The sequence below is a fragment of the Amblyomma americanum genome, chromosome 10, assembly GCF_052857255.1.
Source record: "Amblyomma americanum isolate KBUSLIRL-KWMA chromosome 10, ASM5285725v1, whole genome shotgun sequence".
Classification (NCBI taxonomy): domain Eukaryota; kingdom Metazoa; phylum Arthropoda; class Arachnida; order Ixodida; family Ixodidae; genus Amblyomma; species Amblyomma americanum.
Genome location: NC_135506.1, coordinates 63,592,215 through 63,613,723, shown reverse-complemented (window position 1 = coordinate 63,613,723; position 21,509 = coordinate 63,592,215). Strand labels below are relative to the sequence as shown.

Here is a 21,509-nt window from a genome sequence, read left to right as displayed (position 1 = left end):
CAGTGCTACGTGACCCCGGCGGAGTTCCTGTCACCACTAGAAGGCAATGTTTTGGTTCAGATGTCTTTGTTTGCTTCTGTGGATATGATTAAAACCGTGTGGATGGACTAACTGAGGAGTGCATCAGGAATAGATTCTGTAAAGCATGCTTTATGAACCAAGGAAGAACTCAGAAGGCTTTGTTACTTTTACAGAAATCTTTTAAAAGGTTAGTTTTTCCATCTTTCACATGTAATATGTCCAGTATGTCCCAAAAATCTTGTTGGATAACACTGTAGAAGTCTCTCTTGACATCCAGAAATACTCCATGTCCCTAAGATGTCTCCTCAAACCCACATATTATTAATTCCTCCAGCCTTAGCTGCTCTTCTATTTCCTCTCATTATAGCCTATTGTTACCACCTTGCATGTTAATATGCCCTGTGTTTGAATTAATTTTGCACTGGTGCTTACGTCTATTTATTATACTATGGCTCCTACATTTCTTTGATCTTGGTTCCTCCTCCTGGTTGTTTTTTTCTACACTGGTGCCCTCAGAGCTTTCGCTCCTGCTATAAAAATTCATTGCCTGGCGATGTATCCTACCCCTGCCTTCTTGCCAGCAGCCACACTGTAGTGAATCCCTTCTTGTGCAAAAGGGTGGGGGCCAGATTCGTACATGTTCATATTAACATCCATCATGCCATACCCAAGTTGTTAGATCATAACCCTAATGACAAGGTTAGCCTCAATGACCCTCCTTTCCATCCCACCAGACTGCCCATGGGCCTCTGGGATTGTGAGAATGGTCACATGCACCTTCTCAGAGGCTTCTCTAAGCTTACGCAACCCAACCCATAAGAGTCTTTCCCTGGTACCGGCTTCTCCCCTTCAGCACAATATTAAGACCAGCAAGGATAATGACAAAGGATTTGTCCTCTGTTGTCTGTGTTTCGGTCATTGCATCAACCATGCACTTTCCTGATTGAGCCTCCACTTCACCTGCCAGTCCACCTTTTCGTGCAAGCTGGCCCGCCTGCCACTGCAGTTCTCACTCCAGCCACCGCACACCACTGTCGCGCGTCACTGGGGCTGTTGCTACCTTTCCCTCTGGCTCTAAGCCTGCTGCACTACAGCGCTGTAGAGTTGCGGAGCTTCCACGCTACCGCTACCTCCTGCATGCGGTTCTTCGGGTTTTACGTCTCGTTCCCTGCCTGCTTTTTCGTTCTTATTAACTGCCCCTTCCTGAGACTCCACACTGTCTTTGCCCTTCACCTGACGCTGCTTCAAGGCAAGTTTTCAAGGCTGTCTGACTGTGTGCCAGGCTATGTGGGGAATCACATCACGAATGCAGTTCTGCAATCTTTCATCCCTCACATGACTTGTACTTCTGGTTAATTTTTCTTGTTTTGTAGCATTGTTGGCAAATGCCTGTAAATTCCTTTTAACAGCTCCAGAGTACAGTGACCTATGCAGTTAACCTCGGTGTTTAAATTGCATTTCTACTGACATGCATAGAATAATGCATTTCATGACCCACCACAGAGGCTTTGGCTAAGTTGCTTTGGCTCAGTGGCTTTGGCAAGGTCACGGGATCAAATTATGGCTGCAGTGGCAGCATTTTGATAAAGCTGAAATGCAAAAGAGTCCATGTGTTGTACAATGCCGGAGCAAGTTAACTCCCCGGTGGTATAAGTTAATCCAGATTCCTTCACTACGGTGTTCTTTTTGCCCATAAGCTGGTTCGAGATATGTTAAACCCCACATATATACCAAAAGGTGCTGAGCACAATAATTTGGAGCTGAGTCTTAACTATATAATATGGAGCAGTAATGTGATGCTAGTTTTGTTAAACTTATCAGTAAAGTAAAACATTTGCGGTAATGGTTATAATTTAGTTGTGATTGTTAAATTACATTTTTAATTTATAATTGTAGTTGATTTCTAACGGGTGGGCTGTGGTGTTATCAGTGGACTGTTGGGCAAGAGTGTGGAGAATAACGAGCCCTGCATGTTGACGATAGTAATGGAACTGCAGCTGAACTGTCAGGTAGCCAGAACATGACACTTTTTCATGAGCCGCCATGGTGGTTCTGTTTTTGGTGCTTTGCTGCTCACCTGACAGACACGGGTTTGATCAAAGCTGTGGCGTTTGCATTTCAGTAGAGGCAGAATGCAAGAGGCCCATGTACTATATGATGTAAGCGCACATAAAAGAATGCCAAAGAGCCAAAATTATCTGGAGCCCTCTGTTACGGCATCCCACTTGAGTCGCTTTGGCACATTACTCCTTGTGCAAAACCAGATCAAACTTTTTTGTGACACTTATGCATGGTTTTGAGTGCCCTTGTACCCGATGAACAAACGTGCTTAACCAAGTATTTGCCCTGAGCATGTGATGACATTGAACAGCATGGCATCAGGAGTCAATTTTTTTGGACGATGTGGACCCTGCTAGTTTGCAGAGGCATGTAAGGTGGCCTAGTGATGCCTAAAAATGCATAACTGCACTACTTAATCAATACTCCCCCTCACCATGCCAATGGCTTCCTTGGTTTGTTATTTCTTTCTTATTTCTTAGAGAAACACTTACTTCATGAGCGAATTAGCTGTGGTGCACATGCCAAGAATAGTGACATTTTTGGGTTAAAACTGAATTCTGAAAAATAGATTTGGCTTGCTTTTATTGCCTTTTTCTTTCTCATCCAAAAAGTCCAACCCCTACTTATAGCTAGAGGTTGGACATTTTGATTTTTATTTTTTGAAAATTCAGCTCACTCTTTTTCAAGCGAAAGCTTCACTATGCCAAGTTTTCAAGACGGTACCGTCAGTGTATCCTTGAACAACTTGGGTCGCACAGTTCCTACAGGTGGCCGTGATAGGAGCAGCCACCTGCCAGTGCAGTGGAGCATCACTTGACCGCTGCGCTGATAGTGGTATGAGGACTCGCCGCCATTTATGAATGTTAAGTAATGAATGAGCACTTCTGCATATATGCACATTAAACCGCAAAATACATTGCATCGATCCCTTAAGGCAGAGCTTCATTTCTCCTGCAACTGAAGAATCACCACCTGCTTTCACACGTCTGCAGGGTTTAACTGAGTTAAATTCCTATCAATTTTTTGGACATCATTTCAGGACAGAATTCTCGTTTTCTTTTCTTCTGCGGGTATTATTTGCTACGAATTAATACTGGTCTTCTGTGTTTTAATATGGTATTCTCATGGAGGACTAAAAATTCACTTTTAAGTTCATAGCTTCATGACGTCTTTAGAGCCAGAGCATTCTATTCAGCCAGCAAAAAACAAAGGGTTTTAACTTTCTGTTAAGCGTAGAGCTGTGCATGCAGAAGGAAATCCTATCATCAACAATGAAAGTAACGGAAGATAAATGATGGAACCATCAGACAGAACCCCAAGTGGAAGTTGATTTCAAAAATCTGGGTGTCTGTATGTTATCGCTGAGTTGCAGTAAGTTGAGCGAGAGAGAGGGGTTTCATGTGGTCTGTGTGTCAACAGCAATGGAACTGCCACTTACTGTCTTGTTAACCAGAGCATGTTTCGCTTATGCATGCTTTTATGCGTTGGAAACCCGCCTAAGCAACTAGCCAAAGCAGGTGATGACAGTGGACAGTGCTGCATTCGAGACATTTGATGGTGACGTAGAACCTTCAAGTCTGCAGAGGCAAGTAGTTACTGGAGCAGTTTCTCAAAATGAGCAATTAACTGTGCTACTTATCTAGTGAACACTGTCACCACGGCCATGGATTGCGCACTTGGTGGAAGTGTGAAAACACTTTTTGTGCTCAAAACCAGCACAAATCCTGTTCGGGGTGTGAATCAGCAGTTTCTGTTAAAATCAACCAGAGCAAAATTTATGATTATATATATTGCATGAGCGCTGTGAACAGAATGAAAATGTGGCACTCATTGAAAACATGGGCCATGGAATATGTTAGCTTAAAGAGCCACTGGTTTGTCCTCTATATTCTTGAAGGCCGTTCTAAATCTAGATAGTACGCACTGAAAGAGGAAAAATTGTGTTTATTTTGAACATTTATGGCTTGTGTTTGTGGTGTGTTGCATGCATCTTATATGAGCTGATAGACGAAATGGTCATAAATTGAATGCAGCCCTCAGCAGCTGTTTTGTGAGTGCTAGTGGTAATAGCAGTAGCACGGCCGCTATCGAAATTCTTCATCATGCACTGGGCTTATTCCCAATCACCTAGTTGTTAAATTGTACTGTAGTAGATTCTGGTTCATTGCTTCAGGGAGAAAGGCCTGGTGCATTTGGAAGACTGAAGGAAAGTTCTGCTTGATGATTATGCATTTTCTTCTTTTTTTCTTTACTTTTTAGGCTGCAGCCTGGCAGTGGACAAGGCAGTGGACAGTGAGGACAAGTCTCTCACTGCACCAATTTGTAGATTAATCTTGGCCAAAAGATTGTCGCTTGTCATCTCCACAGAGTTTCTCAGTATTGCCTAGAGGGAAAACAGGCACCACAGTCTATGCGAGTTTCTTAAAGAGCACTTCATCAACTGTGAAAATGCTGGGAAGACTAGGTTTTCTGCTTGGTTTGGGTAGTGTTGGGACAAAAACATGGACTCTGCTTTTGAATAAGCACCTGCATCACGATGCTCTATTCAGTCTGCACACGCAATTATTTCAGTGGTGCCTTTTTATCTACCTAAATAAACTTAACGCAAGTGTCAGGCTGGTATCGTAACTTTTTGCAGCATTTCTTCAAGGTTTGCCTCAAGATTCAAGGGCCACTGAAAGGGGTGTTTGAGCTTGGCTTTAAAATGCTTGCAGTATGTAGAGTACAGGCCACCGAGCGTCCATGCCGCGTATGAGACCTCAAAAGCGAGCGGGAAATTTACAATAGATTTCTTCTAAATTCCCGGTTGCGCACCTCGCCACGACGCGCGGTGCTGGGCTTGCACGTGGAAACCTGGCGGACGACATCACATCTTGCAAATAACGTCAGCAGCCAGGGGTTATCATTGGTTCTCAGCGCCAAATTCTTTCAGATGTCACGCGCTACTGCGGCCGTGGCCACTCCGCGTGCACTGCAGCCGGCGGAAGTAGGGGAGGGGTCGAATGTGTGGGCCGGCTGAGGAGCGCCGTTTTGGCATGCGAGAGAAGGCAAAGCGCGAAGATGCAGAAGTTCAAATTTTGTCTGCGTATAACTCATCTCTCACAAAGCACATTAAAATAATTCTTGCTGGAAGATAGTTATGAACCGTCGTCTTTTAACATCCCAGACATATCGCACCTTTATTGAGACCCCCCTTTCTGGGTCCCTTTCAGCCTTACTGTTATGGCTGAATCCACATTTTGGGGCCAACAATAGCCAAGCCAAACACGAATCCTCATCTTCCCAGTACTCCTGTGCCTCTCCATGGTAGATGCTGCGCTGTCTGGTTTCCAACTGGACAATATTAAGAAGCCTTTTGCCAACTGTCCTCACTCTGTGGGAGCCTGCTGAAGAGTGTCCTGTGCACTGTGCATTCACGGAGGGTTACTACAAAGCTTGCACTTTCGTTGAGCTTTATATATGGTTCCTTGCCGGACTAGTGAGGCCAGATTGCAAACAATATTGAGGGCTAAAGATTGTAGGATATGTAACAGCTGTCCAAATGGCTTCCAGAGATTGTGTTTACCATGTATTTTTCCTGCTTATTAAGGTGCTCATCCAGAATTATCTCTGTAATAACTCCATTTCCTTGAGAAGCTGAATAGTGATCATGTTCAAAAGTGAGCATAGAAACCTTGTGAGGGAAAGTTTGTTGCTTGTCCAATGTATATTGCGGAAACCTCCAAGATGAGATAAATTGTAATTCAATGACAAATTACTCGCCAAATAAAGAGATTAAAAGGGTTTTTGAATTCGAGCTTATATGGGTCGAACGTGTTGAACTTGCAGATGAAGCATGAGAAGTCTTTCTGTGCTATCATTTGAAATAGTGGCGTAATCACCAAATAATGCCGCTTGAGCATTGAGGCTTCTCCGCAGTGTAAAACGCCAGCCAGGGGCTGCACTGATGACGTCATGTACGGCGGCGCTACATTTCCAGTGAAGCTTGAAGGAAGAACACTGAACATCACTGAAGTTAAAGCTCATGGCGTGTTGTATGATGACAGACATCGTACAACACACCGCAGTATGTGGGCAGAGGCAGCGAAAATCTGAAATGTTGGTGACAACGACATCACGAGTTTCTCTGCATTTCTTTTATGCACTGAGGAGAAGCCTGAACATAACCGCTACTTTATGGGTGATTACATCACCATTTTAATTGGTACACAAAAACTGATTGGCATGTTTTAAATGAGAAGCTTTATACATTTGAATCCTTGAATTTTGAGTTCAAACAATTTCATCTTCTCTTTATTTTGTTGCCACATCCTGCTGGGCCCCACCTGTGTGTATTTGGTTACACTTAACTCCCATTGGCAACACAATATTCCACAATGCTCCCAATAATATTAACATCACCAGGTCCGAGCAGATATGAACAAAAGTGCTTTAGTAAGGCTTTGCTGCGGGGCAGATTGGCTAGCAGACACTTTCATGTGTTGTAGCTGTCGTAGCATAGAACAATGGATTTACACACAGCTGCTTAGAATTTTGGCATCGTGAAATACATAGTTTTTAACCGTGTCAAAAATGCCAATATTTAAAAATACATCTTGCACCTATGAAATTCTTTTTCTCTGATATTTTTCATTGTTTTTCAGCATTGGTGAGAAGGTGATGTGACAGATAATATATAGTATGCTCCTAACTGCATATTTTTCCTGAACAGCATGGATCAAAACTTGTGCAGTTGCCTTGAATATTTGTAGCTTCTTTTACTTGCTGCTAAGTCTGTTTTTTTCTCTGCTCCCCTCAGTGCAGTGCAGCTGGTTGAAACGTGTGTCAGCTGTTACTGCCATGTACGCTTCATATTCATTGATTGTTGCAACAGACTGTGGTCTTGTATTTTATGAAATCATCCTTTATAATTTGCCTTGTTAATATGGCTATATGTCATGTGTTAATCACTCCTGTTGAAAGAGGCACTTTAAACTGGCATGCTGTACCGTTTGTGTGAAAATCAAACTGCACCTTGATGTTTTCCTGCGGTGCAATGGTAGGCATTTTATTGAAGCTGTCTATTTTTTTCTTTGATAAGGAAAAAGGTGTTCCTAATAAGTTTCGTGCGTGTGACCCCAGATTGTGGAGTGTGTGACATTTGGCCAAATTACACTAAAGCATCACCGAGTGGCTGCATACATTGCTGTATTGAGACCACTTTTGGCACCTATATTTCGTGCCTGTGAGGGTACTCTTCCAACGCTGTTTGCATGATTGACTCTATTTACGTGGCATGTGGTAAAGTGACAGTCAGAATCAATTCAAGAACCCTCACAACTTGTGCCCGTGTCCAGTCACTGCTCATGGGTGAATGCAAAATTACTGTTCTGCATATGAAAAGAAAGCGGTGGAAGTCCTAACAGCCGTGTGCCTCGAGTGGTGAAGCATTGGTGCACTTTCAACTGTTCATTCATATTTTGCAGCCTTTTGTCACTCATAGTATGTACATACTATAAAACTGATCATAGTTGCTGCATTTATGGTTTTTAAGCACTTGCAGTCATATTTAAAACATGAGTAGAATGCATTGTCATGCTGCTTGGTACATTCATTTTCCTGGCTTGTGTTTATTTCATTTGTGAAACCTTTTTCATTGTCTTCTTTATTCACGCTTCCTTCTACAGTCCTAGAATAGTTAGTTTGATCAGTTGTGAATTGGAGTCGCGCGCACATTGAACCCATATATGCATAAACTTCAGAAATATGAAAAAGTTTGAAAGATCTTTCGATATGAAATATTTATTGCACTTCACATTTCATAATCAACCTTTTATTTGTGGATATATTTTTCCCAACACAAAATTTTGAGCCGTAATACAATGTAGGGTACTAAGCAAGTTTGCTACCTGATACATGTGGTAAAACTTCAAAGATCTGTCAATGTTAAAATCACATTTCTAATCACATATGATGACTTTCTGATGACAATGTGCAAAATTATTTGTTCTTGCACAGTTAGTTACTGTGTAAGTTTGACTGTGCAAAAAAGTGGTGCCCTACATGTTGGACGCTAGGCATATATGGATTAAAATGAACGGATAAAGTGCAGTTATAACAGAGGCAGAATGTTTGTCATCTTCTGTAACCTTCCACAGTGCACAGAAGAGCAGCAAGCGAGGTTGATTACATTGTACTGTCAGTCTCCATCTGGCATATGTAGAAACAAAACTTTTTCTTGATAAGGCAGTAGTTGCTCCCTTACTACAAATCTAATCCAACTTGCGGGATTCACCCTAAACATTTGGCCAGTACTTTTCCCACTTCGATTTATTGATCACTTCACTCTCGCACTGCCACAAGCTTGCCATCCTGGTTAGCTCAGTTAGTACAGTGACTACTGCGGTGAAGCCTTGGTCTTCGGTTCGAACCCCGGACTGGGACGAATTTTTCTTTAACTGCAAAGTTTCTGAGAAAGCTGCATAGTTTTTCTTTGCTGCCTTTCAGCTGTACTTGGGTAAATGCCATTGAGTAATTACTGCCTTATTACAAATCTACTTCATTGTGGAGGATTCCTCTAAAACATTTGACCAGCTTCTTTATTTCCTTCCATTTCCATGTTTTTCAATGTTGCACACATGGTGTCATGTGCATTGTTCTGCTTTTGAGTTTTATGCAAAAATGGCATAAAGAAACTTGCATGCGAAGAATGATCATTAGTGCCATATTAGGTGTCCTTGTTAAAGTTCTTATTTACTCCTATGGCTTTACCTGATATTTTTCTGTAAAACTGAACACATTATAGTTACTCAAGTGTGACAGTTAAAGCTGCTTATTTTTTAAACATCCATTTGTGGCTACCTCACATTGTTCCAAAAGGTGTGGGGAAGCATATATGTAAATTTTAGCTGAGTCTTTGTTTTCTAGAAAATAACTATTCTTTTATGGCTCAGTCTGCTCCTAGGTTGATCGCCATCTTTACTCATGGCTACTAGAAATACAAGTAACAGAATAAGTGTGTGATGCACTAAGAATGGCTCAAAAAGTTGGGTTGCAAGTTCATGTCCGTGATTAATTTTGATACACGTTTTTGGTTTGGTTCTTTTTTTTTACAAATCTGGTAAGATAACGAAAATGTGACAGGCTGTACGGAATATATACTGCTTCATGTGCCCTTTTTTTGCTAACACTTATCAGAAGTTATATTGGGACCATGTATAATTGGTGATCTTAGTTCAATAGGAGTTTAAGCTGTCTTTCAAAAATAGGTTTTTTGTAGCCTGTCATGATTGTGTGCAATACATGCAAACACAAAAAATAGGAATGATTTTAGCTCCAGCTTGAGTTTTCTTTAATACTCTCCATGACACCATTTGTGCCACCAGCATAACAAGACCGACCCCAGTAAGAGTATCCTTAGCATCAATTCACTGTTCTTGAAAGGTCAGCTAGCTCTGATAATTGCATTAAGACAACTGTGCACCTGACTTTACTTATACTTTGCTTCATTTTGCAGGCCCAATTGGAGTTAATAGCAGTTGTAGCTCATCTGAACAATTGCAAGCAGAAAAGAAGCGACACCTGTGCCTTGAGTATGGCAATGCCACAAATGTACACGAAGCCTACATGGACCACCAGAGAGGACACATCAGAAAGCGCCCCTTTCGGTGCAGCCATTGCAGCAAGGGCTTCAGATTTCCTGCCAATTTAAAAAAAAAAACACCTTTTTATTCATATGGGCAAGAGGCTGCACCAATGAATTCATTGCAGGAAGATTTTCATGGAGGGGAGCAATCTAAACTTGCAAAGACTCTTTTGCACCTACAAGAGTGAGAGGCTACACCAGTGCAGTCAATGCACCAAGACCACATTCGCATCCACACATCCGAGAGGCCGTACCATTGCCATCTGTGTTCCATGGCTTTTGCAGCGAAGTCATACCTGGATTGTCATTTGCAATCCCACATTAAGGAAACACTGTCCCTGCATAAAAGTGTTTTACATGGTTCAGTGGTATTGCAGTGATCATGTTTACTTTGTGTTTTGCATGGTGTAATATATTTGAAGAGTTAAAAGATGCCATATATTTGAAGGGTGATTCTATACTCTACTTGCTTCCCAAAATGAACTGTGAGCAGTGGCATCTAAGGAACCTGCTGTCCTTGAATGGATGTGTTTTCTGTGTATTAAGGCTTTATTTTATCTTAAAATATTTTTTGCAAGCATGCTGACATGAGCATCAGTGTTGAAGAAATCTGTTTCGGAAAATCAGACAGACCACGCAGGGAATATGCTTTGAATACCTATTTCTGGCATGAGGTGCTTATCTTTTTATAATGAAATAGGAGAAAGATTTCTTAAAACAGGAAATGCAGCTCTTGAACAAGTTTTTCTTTGTTTGCACCATGTGAATGGGAAATGGCCCATGCATTGAAAGAATGCCACGAATTTTTTAGATATTGCAAAATGAATTCAGTCTTTGCTGGCTTCTTTTAATTGTTTGCTCTCTTCATGCCTTGCTACATGAAGTGTCTCTTTTGTTGTGATTGTTTGTGTTTGCTGCTCATTCTTTTGTGTTTACTATGAATTAAATGCATGTTTCACTGACACTCTTCCACTCAATAATTGCGGCAGGAGTTTAATAAACTTAATTTTCAATTTCAGTGCCGAAATAACACTCACGTGTGATATATTTTGTAAATGTACATAATGCACTAGGGTCTTCAAAGCTTCTATGGTACCTGAAACACACTGCACAATACAACTCCAGATGTATGGTGCTTCACATATAAAATGCTTATTAGAGTGTAATTGAATATGCCAAAATAGTATAAGATCCTTACACCACAACCAATTGTTCCAAACTTGATAGGATACAGCTGCTTGCTGTAGGGTTTATAATAAATTTTTCCACAAATTTTCAACAGAGCCCTGTAAACAAGCTCAACTAGCGACGCTAGAAGCCTGAGCCATGTATGAAAGATTGAAAGCCCATTACTTTATTATTAACTTTCTCAAAATATGCTAATCAATATGCTTTGAAATCAAAACCAATGAAACATCATGGTATCGCCATAGTAAGTTCATTCCATTACCGACCATACGAAATGATTGTTTTAAGTTTGGTCACTTTTCGCGAAGCTGCAGACTGGAACTCTCTTCCAGACTGTTGCTTTGTCCACATCATGAAATGAATACCGGTATCATTTTGATAAGTTTGTATATGGCACTAACTCAAAGCGGCAGGGTTATTTTGTGGTTATCGAAGCGAGCTGTTGTCCTGGTTCCTGATGTGATGCATTTTGTTCATGTGTGCATTTAGAGGCTATTTTCTGTTAGCTGTTGTATAGCTGTTTTTGAACTCATCTGTTCTTGCAGTGCCAATTTTACTGTTGATCTTTGATTCTGCTTTTCCACTCTTGTTAAGCCCCATTTGGGGATGCCAGTATTATAAATGAAAAAAAAAATGGACAGAGTAGCAAGCATTGGTGGTCACATTCTTCTGGCAATGTCCTTTAAAAATGGGGCTTGAAACCGGAAAAAATATGGTTCCGTTTCTTGCTTGTGAATGCCTGTCTCTATGCTAGTTTACAGTGTTGTTTTATTCTTAAAACTCCGAAAAAGTGCTATGTCCTACATTTTCACCAACCAATCAGCAGGTGTGTTCTATGTGTTCATGCAGATTCCTCAGTTGTTGCAAGGTGTTTAATTTTTTTTGTGCTTAATGCTGTTTCACACATTACTAGGTTTCGTAAAGACCGTCTTTTCATTAAACATCAATGTGCAGTGTCCATGTATAAAAAGTGTTCTTCATTTTTGGTTGCTGTACTTGTTGTTCTGGGTGTGGTAAAATGAAGGTACACTATTTCTTGTGCATTTTCTTGTTTAGGTCATGACAGCAGTTTTTCTTCTGTCATTTCACATTATACTGAATTCGGTGTGATATTCTTTCATCAGCTTTATCATCTGCCTTTTGATCCACGCAGTAATTTCTTGCAAGATACTGTGAGAGCACTGTTATGGTTAGAAGTGACAATAATGACAGTTTTTACTGGCCGGGAATACTAAAGAAATATGCTCGTCAATTATAGGCCTTTACTTGTTAACAACCCATTAGTTAAGGTATGTAGTGACCACAGATCTGGATCATTAGTGAATTAACTTGAATAAGAAGAGATAGAGTGCAGTGTATTTGGCAGGTTCTCTCAGATCATGCATGACAGTTTACCAATATCTTTCAAGAGAAAAATAGGTGACAGCTGTATCTTAGCAGTACTTCTCTAAGGGCAGAAGCGTGAAGGCTAATGAAAAGGGTTCAACTGAAGTCTATGCACCGAGCTGTGGAAAGCAAAATCCTAGGTGTAACTTTAAAAGACAGGAAGAAGGCTGAGTGGGTCAAGGATCAAACACTGGTTAATGACAGCATAGTCAAAATCAAGAAGAACAAATGGGTTCGGCCAGGGCACGTGATGCGAAGGAAAGATAACTGATGGACATTGTGGGTAACAAACTGGATTTCATGGAAAGGAAAGCATAGCAGGAACAGATGAGATTGAGTTATTAGGTTGGCAAAAAGTTAGATGGCAGATGAGATTAAGAAGTTTGAGGGCATTGAGCGGCCACAGCTAGCAAAGTACAGGGTTAATTGGAGAGATGTAGGAGAGGCCTTTTTCTTGCAACGGCCATAGTTAAGCTGGCAGTGATGATGATCAACCTGTGTTCAGTGCTTTGATTTATGCCTGATAGCTTTTTTACAACTGTTTTACATGTTTAGAAAAGCTACATTACTGTGTGCATCAGCAACAACACTGGTTTCAAGCCTGATGGTTCTCAATATCATGTTTGTTGTCTTGTGTTCGAAGGGAAGTGCTACAAAAGAGTTCCGTGCTAATAGAGCATAACCTTACACTTGCTGATGGCTCAGTGCTTGCTAATTCTCTACTATAAGAACATACCCTTTTTCTGATAAGCAATGGAAGGGATTAATAAATTTTATGCATCATCAGCCTGCCTACACACACTGCAGGGCAAAGCCTCTCCCATGTCTCTGCAATTAACCCCGTCCTTTGCCAGCTGTGCCCAACCTATGCCTGCAAACTTCTTAATCTCATCTGCCCACCTTACCTTCTACCGCCCCGTGCTACACTTGCCTGCTCTTGGATCCACTCCGTTCACCTTAAGGACCAGCGGTTATCTTGCCTTCATATTACTTATCCTGCCGAAGCCTAAGATGTCATTAACTCGCGTTTGTTCCCTCATCCACTCTGCCTGCTTCCGATCTCTTAACATTACACCTATAATTTTTCTTTCCATGGCTCGCTGCATTGTCTTCAACTTAAGCTGAACTCTTTTCGTTAGCTTCAAATTTCTGATGCATAGGTGAGTACTGGTAAGATACAGCTGTTGTACACTTTTCTCTTGAAAATATTGGTAAACTGCCAATCATGATCTGAGAGAACCTGCCATATGCGCTGCATATATACAGTCACTTCTAACATTTTTAGGTACAATTTCCATGATGCTTTTGCTGTAAAATGCTGTTATTTGCTTCTGTGCTAACCAAGAATGCGTGCCATGTTGGGAATATTATTTATTTAAACACTGTGTTGTCTAAATTGCTCTTTAGTTTGTTAATTTTGATACCACTTGTGCTGTCTTGAGAGAGCGTCCAAACTCTTACCTCTTCTTGAGAGGGTGTCAGATGCTAGCAGTGCAGTGAAGCATACCTCTCACATTTTGCTAAATACTGTGTATGTGTTGTTTTACCATGCAGGCTCCGTCACAGCACCTAGTGGCTGCAGCTCGTCCCCTCAACAAATATCACAAGCAGGAAGGCAGGGGTATCTTTGCCCTGAGTGTGACTACTCCACAGTGCATCTTACAAACTTCAAGAACCACCAGAGGACACACACTGGAGAGCGCCCCTTTCGGTGCAGCTATTGCAACAAGGGATTCACACAGGTGGCCACCCTGACACATCACCTTCGCATACACACCGGCGAGAAGCCATACCAGTGCAAGCATTGTGGCAAAGGCTTTGCAAGGAGTGACAGCCTTACTGAGCACCTTCGCTTGCACACAGGAGAAAAGCCGTACCAGTGCCATTTGTGTCCCATGGTGTTTGCTACAAATTCACACCGAAGATATCATGTGCAATCCCACAAGAAGAAGTAGGTTTGCTTGCTGGTGGCATCTTGTGTACCTTCAGAATACTTGCCCTTAAAGCCTTCTGCTGTTTATTAATTATGGTGAGCATCCTGTCGGAATTTTGTGATGCAGTGTTAAGCAGCCACTCTGCATTTTAGGAATCTACCAGTTTGGCTAACAGGTCTTTGTTAAAGGGATACAGGCAGATTATTTCACAAGCTCCATCTTGGCAATACCTCTTACTGTTCCGATATTTCGGCAAAGTTGTGAGATGTAATAAACTTGGGTTATTGCCCAAATTGATTAATTCCGACTCAGGCATTAAGGGTTAATGACTATGAACAGTATAGTGTCCCACAAATTAAATGTGAGCAATGGAGTCAAAGCACATTAGCCATAGATGTGTTGGCTGTGTATGACTGTTTCCTAGCTTTTACTTTAAAGTACAACAGTTTGTACAGGAAATGTCGCTGTGACACATTTTTTTTGTGTTAACACTAAGTATATGAGAATGGTAATTCCATTTTTGAAATGATGCATCGCAGTTTTATTTTCTAGAAAGTGTGGGGAAATTCAGCGTTGTTTTTAGTCCATTATGGTGCAATTCTTTTGCAAATGTATCAGTTGTTCCAAAAATGTGTGCTGTGCCTCGTGGTGCTTCTGCAAGCAGATGTTATGCATTGTAAGAATTTGCCATTATTTCTGTGAAGGTTTAATATTATTTCTTGTATCTAAAGTGTACCAAGTGGATTTTCTATCAAAAATTATGTTGGAATAATTATTGTTCTGCCATATGCGCAAGGAAGAGCTGTGAGGTGTGGCAAAGTTTTACGGTGAATGATGGTGAAAGATGTTGATTTTCCAGCATGAACTGTGCGTACCATGATGGCAGCTGACTGGCAGCGATCAATATGCTTACTGTGCTGTAGGAAAGATGAAATAAAAATTGGTTTTTGACTAAGGCAATGGGTGAGTAACTGTCTCACATATCTCGGTGGACACCCAAACTGTTCTGCAAGGAAGGGATAAAGGTGGGAGTGAAACAAGAAACGAAGATGTGTTAGTGGAGGGCTTCCGAATAATTTTGACCTCATAGAGATGTTTAATGTGCTCTGACATCATACAGCACATGGGTGCCTTTTGCGTTTCACCTCCATCGAAACGCGGCCGCCGCAGTCGTGTTCGAACCCGGGTGCTACAGCTCAGTAGTAGAGTCAAGTGCCCTAACCACTGAGCCACTGTGGCAAGTATGTGTTGTAAGGTCAGTAACACCATTCTAACTCGAGAATTCACTGGAAAGCTTTCTGCTTGGATCCTTCCCCAGCTATACTGCCCCAGTCGATATTGCACAACAGGCTTTCTCTGTATACTTCATCATTGCAGGTTGACAACTATACTGCCCCTGCATGGCATGGGTCTCACAGCAGTGTTAATGTGATAGCATATTAGTGGTCCTATTCATAAGAAAAGCCAGCATCTGTCCATCTATCTGTGCCGCAGAAAGGGAGGTAACCGACCTGCTACAGTGGGTAGATAGCAGCCTGCCCACCATGGCAGGTGGCAATGACATTAAATCGAATTCAGTGCTGTTGCCACCTGCCCACAGTGGCTGTGCACATCAGCTTAGTTGAGAGATAGCCTCCCAAAGAAGTACTATCTGTGCAAAAACACCTTATGAGAGCTCAGGAAGAGCAAACCTGGATCCCGCAAGCCCAATTGGCGGCTGTGTTTGCAACAGTCGCCCTCCGGGCAGTGGCGCATCACATCACCACTCCGTCACTGCACCAGTAGTTGTATGAAGACTCCCTGCAATCTACGAATCTATGAAAGAGAACGAGAAATTGTTTGAGAGAGATTTCTAACGCTATTGCATTGTATTCTTAAGGGTATTAAGGGTTGTCTAAGTTCTTTTTCAGCGACTTCTAAATATATGGTTGCCATGTCACTAAGAATGTAGTCTGCACTCCTGTTGAGATAACTTGTAAGCTTTAAAATGCTTTAGTTCTTGGTGTGCGGTGTATGTAAAAACATCAATATTTTCAATTTCTATGACATGCTTTCTGCGACATGCTTGTTGCTGCCAAGTCTGGCACTGGTGGTCACACGTGTTATGCTACTCGAGCTGGGGCTAAGAGAGGTGGTAGAAGGGGCAGTACTGGTAATAGCGCCACTAAGCATGGGCTAGCTCCTTAATGCTAATGAAATGGGAAAAGGCTGCGAGGTTTGCTGTTTAGTGTTAGCACTGTTGTAAAAAAATTTTTTTTTTCTGGCAGCTTAGCGTTGCTAAGCATGTAATATTGTACGAAAGGAGTTTTTTGTAGGCGGACACCACCACCACATTCCTGAAAGCATGAATGAGGTGTCCACTATCCAGGAAGCCAGTTAGGTGCCTTTGCTTTCCTCAAAGTCAACGGACTCAATTTTGTCAACGCCAATGCCAGTGAACTCTGGCGGGTTAATGCTCCAGTGCCGCATTTCTGCCAAAACATCAGTGCAAATGCATGCAGCACACATCTCTGTTACTACCATCATGTAGCTCAAAGAGTGATTGAGGCATCCACTGACCCAGGGAGCCAGTTATGCACATTTCGTTTCAGGACTTTTGCGTACAGATGGAAGTTGATGAAGACGATGACGTGCAATGCACAATGCAAGAGTGTTAAGAAGAGATGTTATCGGTTGCGGCAATAGCATAGTGATCTTGTGCAGTGGTCAGCGAAGCTTATCTGTTAGCGCCGCCTCAGATTCGAAACCTAGTTGCGATAGGTCAGAGTTCATGTAGAATTCTTCATTGAATTGAGCTCAACTGCTTGTTATGTTTTGTTATTTAAAAACAGGAGCATTAATTGTGTTCACTTCTTTTTTCAGCATTTGGAGTGCATGCAGAACCACAAGGAAAAATCTGCCAACCATTTACCATGTGCTGCGTATTGTGCTAAACTCGGCGAAAGGTACTGCTCTGTTTTTTCTGTGTTGTGTTTTTTGTGCTTCTCAGGCAGCACAGTAGCTGGTAGCAATATGCCATGCAGCCACTGGCTGCATCACCAGCTGTGTCCATGGGCAATATGAGGCACAGCCAGTGGGTTGTGTCCCAAAGAGAACAGCTTTAACTGTATGAAACCAGATGAATGCTGCTTTAGAACAACTGCTGCCCATCTTGATATTCCAGTTATAGCTTGGAACCAGTCTGTAAAATGTGTCTAGTGGTCAGTGAATTTAGCACCTTGTGTGAGTGCCCTTGTGCCTAGGTTAACAGTACTGCTATGCGATAGCAGGCCTTGCACCAGTGTTTTTGTAAGAAATTGTGGGTACGAGTGCATCGTGAGCTTGGTGGCTATGACTGGTTTCATGCCCTTGTCCTTGTTTTCCATTGTGTCTAGTATTCATGCCTTGAAGAATTCAAGAGAATATTCGTAGAAAGAATCCTATTCGTGATGCTTTGTGTTCTAAACATTTTGTCTTGTTTGTATGTTTGCTACTGCCTCTTATGAAAGTGGTTTCCTTGCTGATGCAGCACAATTTTTCTGTCCTTTCACCAAGTGCTTTGTCATAGGGTTTTCATGGCACTTATTTTCCCACACTTTTTTCTGTTTTCTGGTGCTACATGTGCTACTGCTTGCTGCATGTGTTCAAAATATACTTCATTTCATTCATTGCACTTTTTAATTATGAATCTTATTGCATATCTGTTAAATTGAGTCGATTTGGCCCTATGTTGTATGCATTTATGTGTGGGATGAGCAATACAATAATTTAGCTAATTAAGGCTTCTTTCATCTGAATGCAGTCCATGTAAGCTGGTGCACATAACACAGATGTTTTAACTGTTCAACAACCAATGAAATGATCTGCATTTTTTGTGGGCATTCTGTTCATCATTGGTATCCAAACATTTTAACTAATGCTGTTGTCACCTCCCATCTCCAACATTTTTGCATGCTGTAGCAGTCTGAAATTGTGCTCAGCAACCCCGGCTTGTTGTGTCCTCTTCTATTTATGGAAGAAACCATAAAAAAATGCATGAGATGGGATGAAAGTCCTGGCTAAAGCTGATCTATTTTCACTTTGTTTTTCATTTTGGAAGTCCATCTTCTCAGCTTTTTTGATGCAGTGCAAGTTTCTATGGCACCAATTTGTCCCTTTCTCATTGCCACGTCACTATTACTTACCTGCATCTACCCATATTGAACAGATCAAGAGGAAATGTGGATTTAATCTTTGTTGTACCACTCCTAATTGTTCACTCTTCATGATGCCTTTCAACACAGAAAAAAAGCAAGCTTCAGGTTCTATTCTTGTGTTTGCTGTTGTTGCTGGTTAAAATTAAATTTGCGGTTTTTCCAAGCCATTTCCACATCACGCGCATTAAAAGGGTTATTCCCATTTTATTATGCAAGTTATTCTCTTCCCAGCTTCTCAAAGACATTCAATCTCAAGCTTCATTTTGTAAGATTCCAGTGAATCTCTACAGTGCCAGCACTTTTTGATTACCAGCTGATTTGGTTTTTGCTTCTTTATGATGCATGCAGCAGTTTTGTGCAGTCAGTTATGTCACTAATTTTAAAGAAAAATAATTTAAAAGGACGGACAACTGAGTTTTAAGGGCCCAGTCTTTCTTGGTGCAATAAAAAACTTTGTGTCCAAGGCACCTGATTCCACAGTAGTTTTGTTTGAAATGCAGTAGAAGATTTTTACTAAGAATATTTCAATCCATGCATTCTCCTGTTCTTATGTGTGCTAATGATGGAAACCTCGATCAGCATTTGTGGTAGTAATTTTATGCCCACAAGAGCGATAAACAAACGACTAATATAGCCCCAGCTGCCAGACAGTAACTATGACAGTTTTAGTATAGTACTTTAATGGGTACTTGAGTTTCCGTGCCTGAAGCTGCTATGGGAGAGCGACGTTAGTAGACCATGGTTACTTCTTCAACCAAATAAACTCAAAGCGCTGTGACAACATCCGGCAATGAAATCTCAAAACACTTTGTTAGCAGTGTGAAAGGAGGTTTGCTTTTCATCAAAGGGCACATTTGAGAGAACGTAAGCTATAATGAAATATGACAAAGACTTTTGAAGGTTAAAACACCGTTCGCACAACATAACGGGGATACTTTAAGGTGTGGTCACGTGGTGGCATACACCAATAGTGGCAACATTCCTCCATGTGATGGCGCTTCAGTTTGTTTCGGATTACTTCGTTTTCTTGCGTGCTTTGTTCATTGTTTTCATTCTCAAGCAGGAAATGTGGGGCTAATCCCGATAAAATTCATCTGCAGGCTCATTTCGAAGACGAGCTTTGAACAAAACCGCGCAGATGGGTGGAAGAAGCTCAAGCCCAATGCTGTCCCAACGGTGCTCCCATTCAGAGGTCAGATACCTGTTAACCTTGGTGTTTGTTGCCATGTTGCTTATCACCTCTTCTACATTTAAAAATGTTGAGTGAGGAAGTGGTTGGTGTGCATACATATTAAGTTTTCTGGCGCGTCTTCTATGGATCCTTTTCAAAACTTTGGAGGTCAGCTTCTTGGCACAACAAAATTCCTTCACCCTTACCACCAAACCAGCTTTGGTGTAAAAAAAAGGTGCAATGCTGCAGACATATATAGCCTGAATGCCGCTTTCCTTTCTTTAAATGGCACGCTGTCATAATAAAGGGATTAGAACCAGCTTTGCCTAGCCACTCCTTTTGCTGAAGGGGGTGAAAAACAGCTGCACGTGACGTGTAGGATGGGCCGCCATGGCGAATGGTACTTAATTTGCAATGCAGAAAAGCTTACTTTCGGAGTTTTGCAAAAGGACATCTATATTAAATATGTAATGTGCTGTTTCGCTTATTTATCTGCTTCTAGAACTTGCTAAAGAGCGAAGGCCACCAAGGGACCGAAGTGCGCATGTGCCTGCATTATTCAGTGATGACACCGCCGCACAAGGTTCTTCACCAGAAGTGAGAAACGTCCTTTCCTTAAACACGCAAGTATATCTTCCAGCAGATTCATCGTCTGATGGAGTGATAAATGAGAAAGTGGTGGGTACAGCAAGCAGCAGTTCTAGTGAGCAACTTACTTTGACCACCACGGATGTACGGCCTCAAGAAACTGCAGTGGTTTGTGCGACCCGACCCTTTGATTGCAAGGTAGCAGAGCTGAGGAAGAAGATAGCAGATCTCACAGCAGCCAATAATAAGCTGAAAGAACACTACAAAGAATCTAAGAACAGTGTCAAAAAACTACCCGAAGAAGAATCGCAAGCTGCAGAAACAGGCAGCTAATTTCTCACGAAATACGAAGTTTTTAAATCAAGACCAAATTCGTGCCCTTTCTCAGAACAACAATTGTGGCAATTCATGGTCAGCGCAAACAGTAAAGCAAGGCCTAAAAATTAAATTTGCTTGTGTAACCACTGGGTATGAAACGCTCAGAAAGATTGGCTACCCTCTCCAATCAAGCAGAATGTTTGCAAGAAGAATTCAGAGCCTGGAGTTTCTGCAGGTATCCTGCATGAAGTGATCGACGTAATGAGGTCAAAAGCAGAGGGAATGGAGGGCACAAGAAATGTCTGTCTTGTCGTTCTTGATGAAATGGAGATAGCACCCGGATTTGAACTCGACCGTGGGGAAGACGTGGTTTTCGAAGAAACGACCTTGCCATCAAAGCCTGAAGAGGCAGCCAGCCATGCTTTGGTGTTTTTGCTAGGTGGAGTAAACCAAAGATGGAAGCAAATGATAGCCTATGAATTTACTGGTAGGCATGTGAATGGCTCTCTACTCAAGACGTGTGTCCTGGAAATAGTCCAGATATGCAGCCGTATTTCCCTAGGAGTACGGGTAGTCACCTGTAACATGGGTGCAGCAAACCACGCTATGTGGAGAGAATTTGGCTTTTCGAGTCACCGCTATTCGACAGCTTCTTGCTCAATACCCCACCCAATCTTAGTTGGGAAGGAACTTTTTTTCATCTCTGACCCAGCACATGTCCTTAAGAACCTGAAAGGACAGCTTTTAAGCTCAAGTTTTCACGCTGAGGGATGATACAGTAAGCAAGAATGGATTGACTTCTTCGAAGGTGAAACTGGAGCATGTACAGGCCATCTTGGACTATGATGCTGCCAATGAACTTAAGGTAGCACCAGATCTATCAGAAATCCACATTAGTGGTGGACACTTCACCAAGATGAAAGTCGGAGTCATTGTCCATCTCTTCCGCGAAGCCCTGCCAGCTGTTCAGTTTCTAATAAAAGAAGGAGTGATTGAACCAGAGGCCGAAACAACAGCATGGTTTATGGAGCTCATTTCTAGGT

The 21,509-nt window shown here is 41.8% G+C and overlaps 2 protein-coding genes across 2 annotated transcripts in view; both read left to right on the top strand.

The window, feature by feature from the left end:
- The window catches only part of LOC144108356 (uncharacterized), a 53,528-nt gene extending 38,354 nt beyond the window's left edge, over positions 1 to 15,174 (top strand). The window contains exons 6-7 of the mRNA XM_077641611.1: positions 4,342 to 4,404; positions 13,709 to 15,174. Coding sequence (XP_077497737.1) covers positions 4,342 to 4,404; positions 13,709 to 14,235 — 590 coding nt within the window. The 3' untranslated portion in view covers positions 14,236 to 15,174. The remainder of the gene's footprint in view (positions 1 to 4,341; positions 4,405 to 13,708) is intronic.
- A 1,232-nt stretch (positions 15,175 to 16,406) lies between these two features.
- On the top strand, positions 16,407 to 21,290 carry LOC144106499 (uncharacterized). Its single transcript, XM_077639341.1, has 4 exons — positions 16,407 to 16,589; positions 17,077 to 17,159; positions 19,490 to 19,581; positions 20,063 to 21,290. The coding sequence occupies exons 1-4, from the start codon at positions 16,563 to 16,565 to the stop codon at positions 20,479 to 20,481; spliced, it is 621 nt and encodes a 206-aa protein (XP_077495467.1). The 5' UTR covers positions 16,407 to 16,562; the 3' UTR covers positions 20,482 to 21,290.
- The last annotated feature ends 219 nt before the right edge of the window (positions 21,291 to 21,509 follow it).

Coding starts and splice junctions, on each gene's coding strand:
- LOC144106499 (XM_077639341.1), top strand. CDS start 16,563: ATGAGGTGTCCACTATCCAGGAAGCCA. Junction 16,590..17,076: donor GTCCACTATCCAGGAAGCCA/GTTAGGTGCCTT, acceptor TTCTTTTTTCAG/CATTTGGAGTGCATGCAGAA. Junction 17,160..19,489: donor TGTGCTAAACTCGGCGAAAG/GTACTGCTCTGT, acceptor ATTCATCTGCAG/GCTCATTTCGAAGACGAGCT.